The sequence below is a fragment of the Humulus lupulus genome, chromosome X (assembly GCF_963169125.1).
Source record: "Humulus lupulus chromosome X, drHumLupu1.1, whole genome shotgun sequence".
Lineage (NCBI taxonomy): Eukaryota > Viridiplantae > Streptophyta > Magnoliopsida > Rosales > Cannabaceae > Humulus > Humulus lupulus.
This window is the reverse complement of record NC_084802.1, coordinates 263,737,607-263,758,923: the sequence shown is the minus strand read 5'-3', so window position 1 is coordinate 263,758,923 and position 21,317 is coordinate 263,737,607. Positions and strand designations below refer to the sequence as shown.

Here is a 21,317-nt window from a genome sequence, read left to right as displayed (position 1 = left end):
ATCTATATATATATATGATTTTTGATTTTGTGGGATGGTTTGTAAAAAAAAATACTTATGGGTTATTGTTTTGGTTGTAATTTGCATATGATCTCTATTTCTCTCCTTGAAATATTAATAAAAAGGAAAAAAAATATTATTTGCAATGATGAAAAAAAGCATATATGCAAATTTTGCAAAAGTATAAGTGTGGGGGAAATAGTGAGATCGTTATGGAAAGAAGAGTAAGAAAAAATAGGTATTTCTTGAATTGTATGGAAAAATTTGGGGAAAAGTTCAAAGAATGGAATTGATGTATGCTATGGTGTGATTTGAGCTTAAATGTACCTTTCTCAACTACCCTTAACCTTAGCCTTACATTACTAGCCTCTAAAGACCTTTTGATTTTTGATCATTGTGTGTTTATATTAGTGGAGAATGATTGATTAATGTCTATGGAGTGGATGCTTTTCATTGAAAAATATTTTGGTATATAGGGACTGATTTAAAAGAAAATGATTTGGCAAGTATGGATTAAATTTGATACATTTGAGTTGGTGTTGTGATTAAGTGCATATTAAATTATTTTTGAAAATCAAATGGTGAATTTCATATGGTGGTTAAATTCTAAGGAGTATGAAAATCTGATTTGTTTTAGCATCACTTATTTGGGTGACTCTCAGAGACATTCAAGCTTTTGACAAAACCTTTGTTTAGTGAGTCTAGATTAGTTTGTATTATTTTTATTTTTATTTTTGTTATTTTAGTGTTTTTCTAAGGGACTATAAAGATTCAAGTGTGGGAGAATTTGATAAGGTCATTTTTGTATTAATATTTGATAAGTTTTTCCTTGCTTCGATGGTGTTATGATAGCATTTTTTTAGTAGTTTTAACTTAGTTTCGTGAGTCTACAACATATTTTCTACATTGCATTTTATGATTAAAAATTTGACATTTTGATGGTAATTGTAGTTTATGAATCATTGGTTGAAAAAGACTCACCGAGATGAGGATAAAATAAAGTTTTAGGAGCATTCCAGGTTTTCGGCATTAAAATGATGAAGTGGTGGCAGCGTGCAAGCTCTCTAAGTTCGAGAATTGAAGAAATTGAAGATAGGCCGCGACCCATAAAATTCAAGCCCCAACACTTTAATTGGAATTGACGTGATAGATTGCATGTTCCAGTTGGGTCGCTACCTAGAAAAAGTAGGCCGCTACCTGTTGTGTAGAAAAGTGAAATTGGGCTGCTGCCCAGATTTTTTAGGCCGCGCCCTGCGCGATCAGTTTTGCTTATATTCTGTTTTAGGCTGCGGCACGTAGAAATTCAGGCCGCAGCTTGTGATGCTGTTTTAAGATTTTTCATTACATTTTAAATATAATTTAAAGGGGACTATAAAAGTTTATTAGTTTTTATTACGGTTTTGAGAGAAAAAGACTTAAAAATGGCTAGAGAGAAGACTACAACACTACAACACTATTGTTCATCAATCTAATTTCTTTTCTTTCCTTAATCTCTTTAAGTTTAATTATAATTATATTTATGATTATGATTGCTATTATGGAGTAGGTTCTTTTTAGGTTAAGGTTTAATTCAAAACCCAAGACATGAATTCTTGATTGTTGATAACGAGTATTATTCTTTAATTTCTCTCAATATTAAATTTCTTCTATTTTTCCCATTGAATGTTATGAATTTTGTGATTTCTTATTAGGTGGCCAACTAATTAAGGTTTTACATTGTTCAATTGTCATCTTAGAATTACTACTCACCTAATAGTTTAGAATTCTAAGTTTATGTGATAAATTACAATTCATAGTAATGTCAAAAGAATTGTTGATTGTGATGAAGAATAGAACCTAGGTTAAATGAATTATATGCTTCATTAATATATTGCCTAGATTAACTTGTCTCCATAGGACTTAATGCTTTACCTAAGTTAAATAGATTGTATGCTTCATATATTTATTGCATGGCTAAAAGAGTTCATTATTGAGCGCTTCGCCTTGATTACTTGTAATAGGGAGATAATTGTCTACTTTAGCGTTATCTGCTGGGTTAATAGTTTAATTGAGAAATTAGAATAATATTTATTATTAGTGATTGAGAATGATTGTTGAGGGTGGAGATTATCCTTTAACTGTTTCATAATATCGTAATATCAATCTTTATTTGCTTTCTAGTTTATGTTATTTGATCTTGAGTTCGAAATCTAAATCCCCATTTTAATTCTTAGTGCTAATTATTGAATAATAAAGTAAACGATAGTCCTCATGGGTTCGACCTGTGCTTTCTATTATACTAAAATAATTGGAAGTATTGAAAGAAAAATAATTGTTAAATTTGTTGTGGTATACAACACGCATCAAATTTTTGGCGCTGTTGCTAGGGACTATTGTAAGTTTTTTTTTTATTATTCAATTTAATTAACTACATACTCACTAGTTTAAATTTTTTGATTGTAGGTATATATGTCTGGCGACAATACTCAAGAAAGATGACAAGCCATAAAACAATATCTTGAGACATCATCGTCCCGCTCTTCAAGGACTATCACTGACAATCCACTCTTTCAACCTTCAAACAAAGTCAATCCAGTACAAATACCATTACCATCTGATGACGATTCTGACTCTGAAATACCAGATAAACATATATTTCATTTAATACCCACCAGCCCTGAGTTGAGCTTGTCTCTGGCCGTGAGTGCACATGTTCGGTCAATCACCAGGTACCATAAACCTTGGCACACTCTAATACCAAGTTGTAACTTCCTACTACCATAAAGTCGTTACCATGTGATTTTTAAAAGGTTCCATTAGCTCGCTAATCGAGGTATTAGACTGAAAATTATGATTAAATCAAAATAAGGACTCGTTTAATGAAAATTAAGTATTAAGGGTTGGACATTTATTAAAATTACAAAAGTGTTACATTGGGATCCCAAAATACTGTTTTGAAATACATGTACAATCCAAAGATGTGAGTACAATAAACCTAAGCGACAAAATCGAATGTTTACAATGTGTCCCTCAAAACAACCCCAGCCATGGCGGCCAGGTAGGCCAAACATGTACGTACCTCTCCATGCCCTCAAACTCATGGTTGATCGATCATTTCCTTACCCTTACCTGCACCACAGAGCACCTGTGAGCCGAGGCCCAACAAGAAAACTTCACAGCACATCATAAAATAATTTACTTTAACAAATACATAATTAATCAAACGCGTCAAACAATTTACAAGTTCCTATCTTCATTCAAAATAACACACCAACACATCAACACAAAAACATAGCTGCATAACAACACAATAGCGGTCTCCGTCGATCAGGGTGCGTTACCAGGCACCATGTCCACAGTCTTAACCGAGCGGGTGAGTACAATACCCTTTGAGGGTCTCGCCCTGGTAGCCTGCATTCAGAATGATTAAGGCCCATCCCGACCCTTGTTGATCCTGACCCTTGCCACTCCCGACCCTTGCCGATCCCAGCCTTTGCCGCTCCCGGCCCTTGCCGATCTCAACCTTTGCCGCTCCCAGCCCTTGCCGATCCCGCCACAAACATACGTATGACGTAATAGATACAAACATGCACACAATACTAAGTACAATCAAGCTTTACAAGAACAAACAATTTTCTTACCTTGTGTCCTAAGTTGACAACCCAAAGCGATCCCGAGCACAATCCCTAAACTAGAGCTTGAGCGGCAAAACCTAGCCGCGTGGTAATGATAAATAGATATGCATCAATCCCTAACTAATTAAGAACTTCAGATTAAAATACTAGCCTTCGGGACATTAAGTTCTACTAAATTGGGTAGTAGAATCCTTCCAGAGCCTTAAGATTTGGGTTCTCGAGCGTAAAACCCCACATAGGACATTTCCCCTAATTTGAGCCACGACCCACTGCAAGTCAGAGAGCATTGGCTTTCTCAGCTAGGGGACACGAGTTGTTGCGCGACCCACCTGCGACGCGGCTCCTGGGCAAACGCAGAGGCTTCCTCGACCTCCTCGCACACACGGGCCGTGACGCCTGAAGAATGGCTCGAGCCCAAAACCTAGAATTTCCTGCTTTTTTCTTGAGCCAAACTTACAAAAATCTACCCTAAACAATTCCCAAACTCATAATTACATCTTAGCCTTATAACTACGCAGTAATACCAGCATATTACTATAAAAAAAACTAAGCTAAACCCTTAGCCTAACTTAGCACCCCAATCCTTAAGTTCAGTGCTCAAGAACACCCAAAACCAACCAGAAAATTTACTAAAATAGAGCATAGATCTTACCTTAGCTGTGTAGTCACGACCCCATACTGCTCCTAATCCAGTTCTAGTCCCATCCTTCAACCACAACCTCAAGAACTCAGAGAGTTCCCAACCTTCCTTCAATTCTCCAAAGTTCCTCCAAGAGTGAGAGAGAGAGAGAGAGCCCTAACATGGGAGAGAGAAAAAGAGTGTGTGCCTTATCCTTTTTGTGTTCTGATTGTTCTCAAGGCTTCTAGCCTCAATCAAGGTCAGCCACAAACTAACAAAAGACCAAAAGGCCCCTAGGTCCAAAACTTACCTTCTAATGACCCCGAGGGAGATATCGTCTTTTGCCACCATTTTTCCCGCTAAACCTCAAGTAACCCTATAAATCCCTGATTAATCCTGACATACCCAATAATTCACCAAATAACTACTCATTACCCGGTAAACCCCAAATACACGCCAAGTGCCCAAAATACCCCTAGGCTCACCCCGAGCTAGGTATTTGACCCTGTTGTGACTATTCCGCTAATCCGCTCCCTAGGATCGTCTCGGACCACACATCTCAAATATATCCCCATAGCACTGGTGTCTCACTCACAATACATTCATAATTATATTTATGCCATCAACGAGCCAAAATTACAAACATGTCCCAATTTACAGAAATGGGCCCACATGCATATTTAATACCCATAAACATGCATATCTAGTCACATTACCACGCAAATCATTTGTATCACACAATCGTACGTATAACCCATAATCACATATATAATTCAAATTAGGCCCTCCAGGCACAGTAACCAAGGCACTCTGTCTTAATAACAAATTTGGGACATTACAACCTAGCATATTATTTTTGTATTTTATATAGTACTATACATTTTAGGATAATATTTTGGTAGGGGCTTTAAAAAAGCCCCTTTTGTAGGGGGTTTTTCTATTTCTAGCATTTGGAAAAATTATAACTTCATTTTTTTTCATGATAGTATATATTATAGTTATAGCAAATATCCTACCAATTTTTGGAATATTTCAAATAATTTAAGGTGCCAAAATCAGAGTTCAAACAGTCAATTGCACTCGTGACTAACTTTTTTATAAGAGTAAAAAACAGAGAACTCTGATTTGGGCACTGTATATTAGTCGAAATTTCCCAAAAATTGGTGGGGTGTTTGCTTTAAATGTAATATACGCTGTCATTAAAAAAAATTAGGTTATAATTTTTCCAAATACCAGAAATAGAAAATACTATAGAATTATCCTATTTGATTTTAGATTAGCATTAATGTAGTCCAAGTCCATGTGATATCTAATCGTGTAAGTACAAGTTATTATATTATATAACACACATATTGGTTCTTTGCCCACACGATTAGGCAAAGTCATAATTTGCGAATGAGTAAGCGGCTTTTCAAGATTTAAATATATATAGCACGCTTTTCAGGTAGGGGCATCACTTTTGCCCCTATCGGTAGGGGGCAATCTTTGTTTTTGGTACATGAAGAAATTATGAACCAAATTTTTTTATACGACAGTGTACATTGTAGTTATAGCAAGCATCCCACCAGTTTTCGAAAAATTCTGAATAATTTATAGTAGCGAAAATAGGGTTTAAATTATTTGTTTTACACGCATGTAAAAAAAAAAAACACACGTATAGCTGACTATTTGAACCTTATTTTTGGCACCGTAAAATATTCGAAATATCCCAAAAATTAGTGGGATGTCTGCTAGTACACCGTTATATAAAAAAAATTAGAATATACTTTCTTCACATACCGAAAATTAAGATGCCCCTACCGGTAGGAGCAAAAATGAACCCCTAAGAAAATTCCTATATATATCACATAAATCTAAATTTACTTTGAATGGTAAAATACTACTACCAGTATATTTATATAGTAATAAGTTTCATGAAAGTGAACAAGATGGTCTTTCATCCAACAGTAAAAAAATGATTATGTATATAAAGATAGGGAGATTATCATATAGAGGTATCACTCTCGTCTCTACCATAGGGGTGTTTTGGCATGTAGAGAAATTATAATCCAAATTTTTTTATATAACAATGCACATTGTAGTTATAGCAGACATCCCACTAGCTTTTAAAAATTTCAAATAATTTACCATGCCAAAAATAGGCTTCAAATAATTAGTTGCTTGCGTGCTTGTTTTTCTTTTATACACATGTAAAACATAATGTTTGAACCATGTTTTCGGCACTGTAAATTATTCATATTTTCTTGAAAACTAATGGGATACCTGCTATAACTACAATGTACATTATCATATAAATACTTTGTGTTATAATTTCTCCAAGTGTCAAAATACATAGATGCCCTTACGATAAAGGCAAAAGTGATTTCCCGACTGTTGGGAATTTATGGCTTTACACTTTATTAATTAACAACGCATAATAGGAATAATTCGATATTATAAACCCTAGATGCTAATCAAGAATCTTATTCAAAGTATGAATGCAAATCTTGATCATCAAATAACTATATTCATAATATGAGTGTAAATCTTGAAAATAACAGATTAAGTGATTAAATGATTATATGATGAACTTAGAAATATTTAATCATCAATAATAACAACATAAACACAATAGAATGACAAAATAAAAGATTAGGTTCAGAGAGATACAATCTTTTGTATTGAACAACTTGAATCTTCAAACTTGGGGAACATCTAAGGCTTATACATAATAAGAATATTGTTGTCCAAAATCTTTGTTCCAAGCCTTACCTTTGTTGCTGGAAGCTTCTTCAAAAGTAGAATGAGATTTGGGATTGAACAAGCCATTGAAACTCACCCATTCTAGTAATACTTAGTGAGTTTCTTGGAGAAACTTATGGTCTTTGAAAGCTAGAGAGAGGTTAGAGAGAGAGTTGAAAAGTGTGGTAAAAAAATTTCAACTTTAATAACCATTATTTATAGTGTAGGCACCGTCATTAAGTCCAACCAATAGGATTAGAGCTTTTAAACACATCATTTGGAGCTAAGTTACGCAATTGTACGGTCCCATACGGACCACCCAGGCAATGTGTCGCCTGCTAGGTGGTGAGGCATTGCCCAACATGCGATACGTCGCCACCCAGCAGGCAATGCATCATCTGCTGGGGGTTTTTAAATCTAGGATCTTTTGGGCGATGCATTGCCTCTCACAAGCGACCCAATGCAGATGCCTCTGTATTAAAACCCTGAGCATGACCCCAAAATGTCTCCAAATGCCTCCAATTTTTTTGGGAATGTTTAGATACCTCATTGTATCACTTTAGGCCCATAAAAGTCACTTTTAGATGCCTACTACACAATATCATGTTTTCACTTCAACTTAAGTGAAAACCATTAAGTGTTTTGCACCTCATTGTGTAAACATCTTAACCTATTTAACCAATCTCAGCATTCCTCTAGTTGGTTAAATATAACCCTCTCTTCATAGCTTATACCATATTGGAGCATAAAATAAAGTATCTTTTGATTTGAACTTTACCTTAGTGAAAATATCACAAAGCCCTATCAAAGTTATTGATGTCTTAAAGATTGAACCAAGTACTCCATAGTGATAAGACCAGTAACATCTCACACACCTACACTTGAACATTCATTTTCTCACTTTGCTCACTTGGCACTCATATGGCCATGTGCTCATCCATTTCATGAACTTTCCAGGGAGAAAATCCAACAGTCATGAGAGGCGGCACCACCTCTAAGTTCACATAGGTGAAGTTCTTACATCATCTTTGCTACCTTTAGCTATGTTTGTTGTACACAACTAAACTTCATTAAAAGCCCTAAGCTTAACCCTCACTCGATAGCAACCAAAACTAACCATTCTTGGATGGAACTCACGATTATGTTAGTGTTGAAACTATTCACCCAATGACTTGTTCTTACCCATTGAACTATTGCCCTTGATGTTCACAAGTTTGGAGTTAGGTTGCTATCATTGGTGAATATATTATTCTAGGAGTTTCAGTCCCGTCCCTTTTGAAGTGGAACTTACTAACCTCTTCGCAAGAGGTTTTTTAAATGGATCTGCTAAGTTCTCATTTTTCTTAACATATAAGATAGATATGTTTCCATCTTGAACCGATTGTCTCACTTATTCATGTTTTAGACTTATATGTCTAGAATTCCCATTATATATGCCATGATAGGCTCTAGCTAATGTGGCTTGACTATCACAATTTATCAAGACCATCGATACGTCATCCGCAGAAATTGGGATATCCAACATCAGATCCCTAATCCACTCGGCCTCCTTGTCGGTTGCCGCTAGAGCTATAAACTCGGCCTCCATGGTTGAGTGTGAAATACATGTTTGTTTCTTGGAACCCCAAGAAACCATTTTTCCTCTACGCATAAACACCCAACTGGTTGCGAAGAGATTATCTCCCACACTTGATATCCACCTTGCGTCGGAATATCCTGCAAGTATCTTCGGGAAGTTTGAATATTGGAGGCAAAGCTTCTTGGTCCTCTCAAGGTACCATAGAACTCTCTCAATTGCCTTCCAATGTTACATACTTGGATTACTAGTAAACCTACTTAGTTTACTAATCACATATGCAATATTCGCTCTTGTACAATGAGTGGCATACATTAGCCTTCCCAATGCACTTGCATACTCAAGTTGAGCCACGACTCTACCATTATTCTTTTCAAGCTTTATGCTTGAATCAAATGGTGTATTTGCCTCTTTGATTTTGAGATGACTAAACTTGTCAAACACTTTCTCAACATAGTGTTCTTGACTCAAGGCATAACCCCGACTATTTCTTCTCACTTTTATACCCTAGATGGTATCAACCTCAACTAGGTCCTTCATCTTGAAAGTGGAAGATATAAACCTCTTTATTTCTATTTTCCTTTCATCTCATTACTCAAAATGAACATATAGACACACCAAGATGACATAGCCATCACAAGTCTTAGAGTATAAACACTTGTCAAGATTATTTTGTCTAAACCCATCCAAAATTATGGCTTTATCAAACTTCTCATGCCATTTTTTCGGTGCTTGTTTTAAATCATACATTTATTTAACAAGCCTATACACTTTATGTTCATTTCCACTTAGGACAAAACCCTTCGGTTGTTCCATATAGATCTCCTCATTGAGATCTCCATTTAGGAATGTCGGTTTGACATCTATTTGATGAACATAAATGTTATATATTGTTGATAAGGAAAATAAAACTCTTATTGAGGTTGTCCTAGCAACCAGTTCACACGTGTCAAAATAATTGATTCCCTCATTTTGTTTAAACCCTTTGGCTACTAATCCAGCCTTGAAGGTTTGTAATGTGTCATCGGTGTGATATTTCCTCCGAAATACCCACTTGCACCCAATTGGTTTTGAACCTTATGGAAGGTCTACTAATTCCCATGCCTGGTTTGACATAATTGAATCCATCTCATCATTTATTGCCTCCTTTAAAAAAGAAGAGTTTCTTGAAGACATTGCTTCTTGTAATGTTTTGGGATCATCCTTAACTTGAAAAATCATACACTACAACAAAAACCCATTTCCATAACACAAAAATTTAACACTTTTAAAAAAGTATTATAATAGATAAATAAGTATATAAGTGTATGTGGTTTGGCGCCTAATTTTTCCCCTCTCCCAAAAATTTCACACTGTCCCAAATATAATCAAATTTTATTTATAAAATAAGTAAATAAAAAAAATATAATCTCTTTCTCCAAACCGATCCCCAAATCTCTTTCTCTCTCCCTCCATAACCGATCCCTTTCTCCATTTCTCCCTTTCTCTTTTGTTTGCTCTCTGCCAACCCCGAACGGATACCCACTGATTGTCCCCGCCGTTCAAGCACCGTTCCCATTTCTCTGTAGCTTGGCGCCAACCTTCTACCTTTCCCTTTCCCCGTTGCTTGGTGCCAAGAAGTTTGGGGCATTTGATAAATAAAATGGGTAAACTTAGTATTGATAGTGTGTAGCTAGTTTATAAATTTTTAGGTACAAATATACCAAAAAAAAAAAAACGTTCTTGAAAAGCATAAGAAGTGAGTAAAATCAGAGAAAAAAATAGGAGGTAGAGCAGAGCAACACATTGAAGATTTTGAAAAAAAATTATCAATAGGTGAACCCATGGCCGAAGATGGTAGCCATGGCACCTCCGCCTCTGATTCCTCAACAACCATCGTTAATTTGCTTCGTAAATTTCTCGCCATTCAGCAGCGTCGAGCCGAAGCCTATTCCAACCTCAAAAGGTTTCTCTTTCCTTCTGCGCTTACCATTTTTTTTTCTTTCTGCATCTCATTTTTCGTTTCTTTTTTGAAGAGATTTTTTTGATACAGGGGATTTTTAGAGTATATGATTTCGGGAAATGAATTGGCCTATCAACAGCTTTGCAGTGACATTACAGTGGAGTTCAATAACTGCTCTAAACAAGTTGGTATCCATATTCACATCCCAAATTTTGAAATTCACATATAAATATATGTTTATATTCTGTATTTAAGTTTCTGAAGCGGGTTTCTGTGTTTTTTTGAGTTCAGGTCATTGAAATGGAGTCCCTATTTCAGAATTCTGAGTACGATCGAGTTGATTTAGCTAAGCTTTTGAGATCTGTTCAAGAACAGGAAAAGCAGAAACTGAATTTGGTAACCAATGCCTCTTTTATTTTTCTTTTTTGCCACTATTATAATACACTCGAAAAATTGCTTGGCTATTTTCTTTGTGGATTTATATCTTAGAACTCTAATACAAGCCTTCCCTTTTCTTATTCTGCCATTTTGAATGTTTTGAAGTTTCATTTAGAGAGCCATATCATTTTGCATTATGGTTTTGCCTTTGTATAGGTCCCTTTTCATTATTATTTATTCCCAGTGTATGTGTGACACCAAGGCTCCGTTTACTAATTTAAATGAAAATAATTATCGAAGATGATAATCATTGGAAAGAATAGTTTAAGTAAAAACCCTTCTTGGACAAGAGCAAGGTGCATGCATATTTGATCTTTTTAAAAAGCCTTCTTGTGGCTGAAAATAATTTAAAGCTAATAGTCTCGAGTCAAGCGCCAATTAGAAATTTTTGTATGAATCTCTAATGAGATGTATAGTTGATTTACCTGATAGATCATTAGAAATGGACATTTGTTAAGACTCGTATTTTTTCTTTTTCCCAAAAAGCATGCTGAATAGTAAAATTCAATCTGCCAATTATGAGTTATGTGGATGATTTTTTGACAGAAAGGATTCTTTACAAAGGCTGTTGATTTAAAAGCTGAAAGCTTGTTTATTAGTTACTATAGAGAGATTACTGATAAGCTACTGATCATTCTATGTGCTTGAGAAGCAGATTATGGAGCAACTCTAGCATTTAAGAAATTTTGTTCCTGATGTTATTGTTGAAATTAAGTCAATCTAGTTGTCCATACGTGAAGAATTTTTTTGCATTGAATAGTTTATTGAGGAAAATGAGAGTAACAAAAGACCAATATAATAAGCATGAAGGTGTTTTCTTATTTCTACTCGTGAGGGGTACCTTTGGTTTGTATTGTTCAATCCAATATCTGGTAAATCAAATCAGTAAAAAGATTGTTTACTTTTGTTGGTATTGGATAGTCAAAAGTCCTTTCCCTTAGTTTGAATAATTTAGCTGAGTTTCCTTGGGGACCGTAAGTTCATGTAAGATAATGATTTGGAAGCAGCATGGAAAAATTGTGTAACAATAGAGATGACTGACCATAAACGATCTCTAAACTGCTTAGACAGTAGACATACATAAATTTACAGTTATTTCAGTGATTATTTTTCCTTTTCTGCTAGGATTGTTCTTTTTATTTCACGAGTTTAAATAAAAGCTATTGTTCTTTTTAAAAAAATGTCATGTTTACAGAGGATAATTGTTGATCTTATGGTTGTAGCAGAGTGATTTCTTTTGCATTTTCAATTCTTTAAGATGACTCTACACTCATTATCCAGACTTCTAGAATAGTAACCTTGTATGCAAATGGAATCTCATATGTTGTTTCTTGTAACTCAATTTTTCCAAAATTTACTCTTGCCCGGCTAACATTAAATTATTTTACTTTTAAAGACGGTCACATTACAGGTACTAAAGAAGGCTGGTCGATCATCAGAACGTTTGGTGAGCCATGCGGATTACAAATTTGAGATACCAATGGAGCTTGAGTGTGTGCATGTCCATGAGATTACAGAAGCTGCTAGGACTAAAGAGGCAGAAGTAGATGCTATGTATGATAAAGAACAAAAGGAGGCCATTAGAGGAGTACAGGATGTTGTGACTGCTATAAACGAGCATTTGGAAGAGGTCAGATATGAAATTGTGGCCCTTGAATCTGAATGAGTTAATTTCATATTTTGATTGCTTAAGGAGATAGTCTCATAGTTGCCAAACCAGCCCTGCAAAAATGTAACAGCTAGAAAACATATAATTTGCTAATAACTATAAAGATGGTATTATTTTTGTGACGGTTTTGTCGTTCCCTATCCCATATTTGCTGTTTTACATGGTTCTCTGTAGCTCCCACTGTAAACAGTCCAAATTTCCATTCAATTGATTTATGAAATGGATGAGTAGGTTTGAATGGTGGGATGAGCATGGGTTTGGATCCAATGGTTTTTGGCAAAAACGAAGAGAAATTGTCGTGGGTCTATTTTATACTTTAGTTCAATTTATGCGACTATTCTTTTATACCTAAATAAATAGCCTTAGTATGTCATTTTTTTCACTTGTTATACCCATAAATTATACTAATAATTCTAGACTGACTAGCTTTAGTTAGATTGTATGTAACTTTTTATGACAAGAGTATTCAATTTGCCAATATCAGTGGATATACCAGTATATATGACATAATCTTTTTTTAAAACACAAACACACTCTTATACTATGCTTATTGTAGTTTTATGCGTAGTCTCTACTAAAAATTTATAATATTTGTAAGATATAACACTTAACAATGTCATCATTGGCACATACAATAAGCGAGTAACACTATAAATAAAGCTATTTTGTGATAATATTAATTAGTAATGATATATGCACTGTAGTAGTAATTTTAATATAACAATTATCATTTTAAATAAATAAATGTGATTGGTAGTGGTTGTAAGCTAAGCATTTATTTTCGTCAATTTTCTTTTCCAAAACCCCTCATTTATATGGGTGGGTTGTTCTGTACAGAGACAATATCATATTTATAATTTTTAGTCATTATATTTAGGATTTGTTTTTTGCTCAATCTCAAGATGAAGCTTAGCTCAAAGCCTCACTTTGAATCTCTCTAAATTTGTCTTATTTAGTCCAGTAAACAAACTCGTGACACATCCGTGGCACTAAAGTGATGGAAAAAAACAAGCAGTTGATTATTTTCTCTTTGGGTAAGCTATAATTATCTCTCACTGTCTATAATTTTGTGGATTTTAATTATTAGCATATTTATTCAATTGATCTTTCTTGTTTACATAATGCAATCGATGTGTTTGTGAAAAATTCCTTGAGGGTAGATAGCATTGTGAAATCTACATATATGTGTGTTTCCATAATGCACTCGATGTGTTGAATGTTAAAAAGCTATGTTTTTTAATTTTTTATTTATTTTGTCTTATATATTTTTTTCAGCAATTTGATGCTGGTGGAAAACTATTGCATAAATTGGATACTAAGCTTGCAGTTAGCTCTTATGGGGAGGGTGAACTCGCCAGCCTTATTCAAATGTAAGGTTATATGAAACCTCGTTAGTTTATTAATAATCAAAACAAACTATGTGAAGTTTTGAAGAAAGAGAAAGAGAAAATTGATTAGACAAATGGCCATCCTTGTAGAGATAAAAGGATATGAGTGTTCTTTGGACACAATACTAGTTTCATTTTTGGAGAAAAAAGCTTTCTGCAAAGGTTTTCTTTCCCCAAATACCAACAAGAAACCGTAAATATTAATGATTGAATGTCATATTTTTTTATTTATTTTTCATATAATGAGCTTACTTTTGTCACATTATCTGTAGATTATACATTAAACAACCTCCATCAACAGTCTCTGGATATGATGATGAGGTGGAATGGGCAGAATACAAAATCAAAGAAACTAATATGTTTACTGTAGACAAATATCAACAGGTGAGGTTTTCCAACACTTAGAGCTGTAGATTTCACTTTATAATTTGGTGCTTTTCCATGGAGATATAGCTTATAGCATATTTATTTTATCGCTAGCATAGTATTGGAGTTTGAGTTTCTGCATTTTCCCTCTTGTCATGTATGGTTTTAACCCATGATGAGGGTAGCTCCATAGTTTGCTGCCTTGAGGTTTGGAGTTTTAACCCATCAATTCCTTCTAAAGATTTCATTGTCTAGAAAATGTGTAGATTGTCTTGAACTTCTTAATTTTACTTTGATATGCAGAAGCATGATGGTTATCCATCAGGGTCAATGGTTGACTTTGCAAGCGACATAGATGGGTCTCTGATTTTAGCTGTTAGTAGGTTGGCGTTTCATTCAAAGGTCTCACTTCTCACTTTGAATGTTTGATTATTTTATTTCTTTAAATTTGAGTAACTTTAAAGCAGCACTCTACGATGATTAGTTTTTTATGAAATTGCAAGAGCATGTTTTGTACAGTCACCTGAAGCATATGTGGATTCTAATTAGAGGAAATAGTCTAAATACAATAGTTTATTATTCAAAATGTAAAAAGTGCAAATAACTGTGACCAAAATTATTTATAGAACATAACTGTAAAATTCTCTTTTTGGATATTATGTAGTCTTGGTATCTGCCATTTTGGTTTCATTTTTTTGTGCTAGTGAATTCATCCAAGACTAGCTTCCACATACTACCATGGTATAAAGTAGTTTAAATAGACAGGGCAAATGTATGGCTAATTATTTTAGCAAAATCATAATAAGGTTAGAAAGTTTAGATATCACATTGCAGGTAGGAGGTTTAGAGTATAGCCAATTATTTTAGCAAAATCATAACAATTTTTATTCTTTATTTTACATGCATTCCTGGTTTGATATAAAGTTTAAAAAATGCGAGTTTTATTGGTATTCTCATTACTCAAGAATGAGAAAAAAAATCATAAATGGTTGACTTACAATTCCCTTACCCTGATTAATATTTTCATGGCTTTGTGAGAAAGCTTTCTGCCTCACAGGTATATCTTAGAAGTAACTATCCTTTACTTATTCCTCTCGAGACAAGTTTATATCAAAGACCAATCAATTTGACATTTGGTTCTTTTTTTTTTTTGGAAGTTTCTATGTTGTGGCGGCTTCTGTTTTGGGCAATTGGGAAAGTGAAATTTAGCATCCCTCATTTGAATACAATTATTTTTCTACTTGTGTAGACTGTGGAGAGTAGATTTTGATTTCTGGCATATCAGGTTATTACTACCATACCATCAACTTGGCAGATGTTGATAATTTTGGGACAATGGTTTAATTTTTAAAATGATATATGTGAGCTAGACAATGGTAAATGTAGTTTGATTTTCAAAATATGTGTATGTGTCTGTATGTGTTACTGCTGATGAGGCTACTATTGCTGAAATATCTTGTCCAAATGTTTCTTGTGTGTAGTTAATTTAGTAATACTTTGAATTGAGATGTCATGTTTTATTATGTATAGTGGTGGAGGAGATTAAAGAATGTTTCATTGTAGAAATACCCAGCTAGCTTTAGAAGATTTTTTAGTCTTTTAACAAGCACCATTCTTTTGGCAGGTAATTGCAGAGAGCTTATCTGAAGAAGAAATTGCTGGCCTAAAAGAAATGTTCAAAATGATAGACACTTACAGTAGTGGTCAAATCACTTTTGAAGAACTTAAGGCTGGTTTGAAAAGATTTGGAGCTAATCTTAAGGAATCTGAAATTTATGATTTAATGCAAGCAGTAAGTTCATATATGTTTAAAGATGATTCTATGCACCTAAACTATTATAAATGGGATATCCTTATTCTTTTTGTTAAGATTCCAAATGAAGAGGCTAAAAAAACTGTGCTTCTCCCAGAGCTAAGTATATATTAAAAGATGATTCTGAACACCTAAACTATTGAGAAGCTCTCCTTTTGGTACCCTAAACGTCAGAATTTATTTTTTTTGTCTTTAAAACTTTTCCACTTTAGCCCTGAACACACATGTTGTTAGATTTAATTTAAGGGTGTAGCTGTAATTTCATACAGAACTTAATATTTAGTATTGATATCTAAGCCTTTTAAAAGTGTCATTTTATATTTTACAATTAATGTTAATAAGGACTATTGGGAACACTTAAAAAATTTAGGATCAAAATGAAAAGATTTAAATCTAGGACTAAAAAAGATTTTCCCTGTAGTTTGGATCGATATGCTAGTATATCATGGCATAGATTTTTAAGATTATATATACACTAGTATGGACTATGGGTTGCCTTTTTAGTTCCTTTTTCCTTATAATGGTCTCTGGGCTTTGTATGGTTTCAACTTTAAACCAAGCACCAAGAGGTTGAAAATTTGTTCAATCTTGATTATATATGTTTTTTTTTTATATAAAAAATCCTTATATGTGACAATTTGCTTTACTCTTGTTCTATTTCTAAATTACTTCAAAAGATATTTCACCTTTGGTGACAAATCTCAGCAAGAAATCATTGAAATTGAAATATTATTCTTTCATCATAAGCAATGAGATTACTCACCTTTTAATATGCTATTCTCTTCTTCAATTATGGTGATCACTCAAGGATATGATAGAGAACTAATTCATAAATTGTTTGGAGAATAATACATTAGATATTCTTAGTTTAACTTATTCACTGATTTGCAGGCAGATGTAGATAACAGTGGAACAATTGATTATGGAGTGTTTGTAGCAGCCACTTTGCATTTAAACAAAAATGAGAGAGAAGATCATTTGTTCGCGGCATTTTCCTACTTCGATAAAGATGGAAGTGGCTACATTACTCAAGGCGAGCTTCAACATGCTTGCGAGGAGTTTGGTGTAGAGGACGTCCGGCTAGAAGAAATGATGCAAGAAGTTGAACAGGATAATGTGAGTATTTCTCTGATGATTATTCTATTACTGCACCAATTGAATGGCTGTAAATTAAAATTTAGAGATTTAAAGAGTTGTTTTCCTTGCACAGGGCATATGATCATTCAAATTTTATTTTGAGCCATTAGTTGTTTTGTTTTGCAAATATCAAGATGGACTCAATAGAATTTAAGATCTTGTTTCTGTGGTTGAATTTACTTTTTCTTGAATTGCTACTGCTAGTGTGAATTTGGCTTAAACATCTTACTGTCTACTAAAATGAAACCTACATTCTTTCAAGACTTGCATTTGTTTTCTGTGATTCATGGTTGAATTCGATATGGCTATCACTTCTATTTGTTTCATCTCCAAGACCTTACTATTTCTCCCACATTTTTTTTCTCCGTGCAGGATGGGCACATAGATTATAACGAGTTCGTGGCGATAATGCAGAAAGGAACTATTGGTGTTGAAAGTACTAACTTTTCACTATGTTGAATATTTAAGACTCCTTGAATACTTAAAGAACATTTTGTTGTTGATGACAGTGTTGAATGTTTTAAACTAATTTGTGGATTGTTAATACAATGTTGAATGTTTTTACTTTTTGTTATTTGAAAATCAAGTTAATTTGATGATGCTAGTATATATTAGAAAGTCAATTTTAATTATATAAAAAAAATTAAAATATAATGGAATAAATTAGTGTTATAATACGAAAATTGTGTTATAATATCTATTACAATAACACTTTTTATGCAAAGAATTATGTTATACAAACTTCATTATATAACACAAATAATGTGTTATACTAAAGTGTAGTATAACACAAAAAAAAGTGTTATACTAAAGTGTAGTATAACACAAATTTATAAGTATTGAAATGTGTTATATAATCGACTATAAATAACATAATTAAACACTTATCTATTTATTAAAATAACACAAAAATTGTGTTATCGTTGACAGTATAATAACACATCTGTATAACAATGATAAAGTGTTATATAAAGTACCTTGACCTACGATAACATAGTCGGTCTTAACACATCAAAAAGTGTTATGGTATGTTTTGATAACACATTTTTGGTGTTATTAAAAGTATTTTTTCTTGTAGTGATAGTAAATTCCCAGGCGAATTCTTTAAGGTTACCCTGTACTAGGTAGAGTATTTCTGCTTGAGAAAATTTCTCAATTGATCCCAACTCTTTAAGGCTTTGGCTTCTCCGAGGCAATATTGGTTGCTCATCAACCCTTGAATCTTTCTCTTCACGAGATTCTCCAACACTTGTGGGTTCTTGAGAGTTACTACCACAATGTAACATATTCTCAAAGAACTCCACTGCTCTTGATTCAATTATCACATTAGACTCCAAGTCTAATAGCCTATAGGCCTTGCTATTTGAGGCATAGCCTACAAATACACACTTATAGGCCCTTGGACCCAACTTGGCCCTTTTAGGCTCTATGCTCTTGCAATAAGCAATGCACCCCCACACTTTAAGATAACCTAGGTTAGGCTTCTTTCCTCTTCATAACTCAAATGGAGACACATTATTATTTTTTTATAGGAACTCGATTCAATATATGACACGCAGTAAGCAAAGCTTCACCCCAAAAATTATAACACAATTTAGCATGTAAAAGCATAGAGTTAATCATCTCAAGATAAGTCTTATTCTTTCTTTCAGTTATCCCATTTTTTTGTGGAGTGTATGGTGCAGTGCATTCATGTATAATGTCATGTTGTTCACAAAACACATTGAAATCATTTGAAAAGTATTCACCACCTCTATCCCTACTAAGATCCTTATTTTCCTTTCCAATTGATTTTCTACTTCAGCTTTATAGATTTAAAATGCATTAAATGCCTCATCCTTACTCTTAAGTAAATACACATAAGTATACCTAGAGCAATCATCTATAAAAGTCATGAAGTATCTATTTCCTCCTTTTGTCAACATGTCATTCAATTCACATAAAGCACTATGTATTAAATCTAGCAAGTTTGTCTATGAACACTTGGAAAATATTTTTTTTACCATTTTAAATTTAACACATAATTCACATTTATCATGCTCATTCACATCACAATTAATCAATCTTCATTTAACAACTCTTTCAATTGTGCTATATCCTATATGAGCATTTAACAAGATTTAGATGCCATATTATTATTGTCATTATCAAGAGCAAAAAGTGCCCAATTTAGTCAAAATGAGTTTACCAGATTAAAACTCCATTTTAATACTGGATTTACTCAATAGACTTCCACTTAGAATGTTTCCCATCATATCTGAAACATAGAAAACATTAGTTAGGGTCACTTTCTTTCCATTAGTGAAGAACACATCAATAAATCCCCTTCCAAGTACCTTGGATCTCTTTTCATTTCTCATTTGGACTTCAAGTCCCTCATTTGCACTTTCAAAGGTTTTGAAAAGAGTTTTATCATAGGATGCATGGATGGTGGCACACGTATCATACCACCATCATTGCACCTTTCCTTGGGTTGCATTAACTTCACTCAAGGTTGCAATTATCTCAACATCAAATGCGTTGGCCTTTGTATCTTTAATTTCTTTTGCAATGATCTCATCATCAATTGCATTGAAATGTTCACCTTCTCTTAAGGTTGCATTAATCTCATCACTACATGAATGAACTATGTCAATTATTTTTAACGTTATCATCAATTCCTCATCAAATGCATTAAATTCAATTAAGGTCACAAAGATTTCAACATCAATTGTATTAACCCGAATCTCATCATGGTTAATTTTACAATTACCATATCTCACATGATGATCAATAACTTTATAAACAAAACAAGTATAACAATAACCCTTGAATTGTTCATTAACATTCACCATTGTACTCATAACATAAACAATAAACTCAAACTCACAAAAGTATGGCAGCAAACACATTTTATTCAAATTCTTGAAATCTACACATTTAGAAATAAGGAATTTGATAATACCAATCTCCTCAAGTATGCAATCCCATTGAGTTGTCTCATCCTTTGTTGATGAAGACTTTGAATCCACATCCACATTCATGTAGAGCATATCCAAAGGGAGTTTTCTTTGATCTATTATGGTTATGTGTTCAACACAAACCAAATCTTGAAGCAAGGATTTGAAGGTTGTAGAAGATGAATTTTTTTTCCTCATTGTAGATTATGCAAAATACAAATATAAAGTAATTGGAATAGAGATTTTGATTGTAGGGAAATTATGGGTTTACACTTTATTAATTAACAATGCATAATAGGAATAGTTCAATATTACCAACCCTAGATGCTAATCAAGAATCTTATTCAAAGTATGAAAGCAAATCTTGATCATCAAAGAACTATATTCATAATATAAATGCAAATCTTGAAAATAAAGGATTAAGTGATTAAATGATTATATGAAGAACTTAGAAACATTTACTCATCAATACTAATAGAAAAAATACAATAGAATGATAATGTAACACCCTGCTACCCAAGGACCATTACACTGTGTATTATAAATAGTGCTAAACTCATTAAACGAGTCATTTTGCCACAATCGTGTAACTAAATGTAATTAACGGTTTAGGGTTAAAATTTTGGTCAAGAATGCAAATGTTTCACTAAAATATTTACTGTATACATTGGGATCCCAAAATACATATAAAATTGTTAATTACAATAAAAGATTTAAAACCAGCTGACCTAAGCGACAAAATAGGGTTTAACCCTAGTTCCTCTTTAAACCCTTGGCCGTGGTGGTCGAGCAGCCGCATATGTACACATCGTCAGCTAAGCTCTCCAACTCAAGGATGGTCCAACTTTCTTTAACCTTTACCTGCACCACATAGCACCCATGAGCCAAGGCTCAGCAAGAAAACTCAAACATTCTCATAAGCAGTTAATAACATGTCATCAAATCATAATAAGCATGCCTTGAGGTAATAACCCTATTCATGCATGCAGGAAAGTACAAATAAATGATTATGGGGTCCTGCACTCTAAGTAGATGACTGTTAAGTCAATCTGGGGTTCGACACCCTGAATAGATGACTGTTAAGTCTCTTTGGGG

General features: G+C 33.6%; 1 protein-coding gene across 1 annotated transcript; it reads left to right on the top strand.

Annotated features, from left to right (window-relative positions):
- Window positions 1-9,947: 9,947 nt before the first annotated feature.
- LOC133804737 (uncharacterized) lies at window positions 9,948-17,847 on the top strand. The gene is made up of 10 exons (XM_062242879.1): window positions 9,948-10,475; window positions 10,563-10,656; window positions 10,764-10,868; window positions 12,307-12,540; window positions 13,855-13,949; window positions 14,240-14,351; window positions 14,637-14,735; window positions 15,958-16,125; window positions 17,038-17,241; window positions 17,660-17,847. The coding sequence occupies exons 1-10, from the start codon at window positions 10,354-10,356 to the stop codon at window positions 17,666-17,668; spliced, it is 1,242 nt and encodes a 413-aa protein (XP_062098863.1). The 5' UTR covers window positions 9,948-10,353; the 3' UTR covers window positions 17,669-17,847.
- Window positions 17,848-21,317: the final 3,470 nt, after the last annotated feature.

Excerpts from the sequence above, each read along its gene's own strand:
- LOC133804737 (XM_062242879.1), top strand. The coding sequence starts at position 10,354 with ATGGCCGAAGATGGTAGCCATGGCACCTCCGCCTCTGATTCCTCAACA. Across the intron at positions 10,869-12,306 it reads AAAAGCAGAAACTGAATTTG|ACGGTCACATTACAGGTACT; the intron begins GTAACCAATGCC and ends TTACTTTTAAAG. Across the intron at positions 14,736-15,957 it reads GGTTGGCGTTTCATTCAAAG|GTAATTGCAGAGAGCTTATC; the intron begins GTCTCACTTCTC and ends TTCTTTTGGCAG.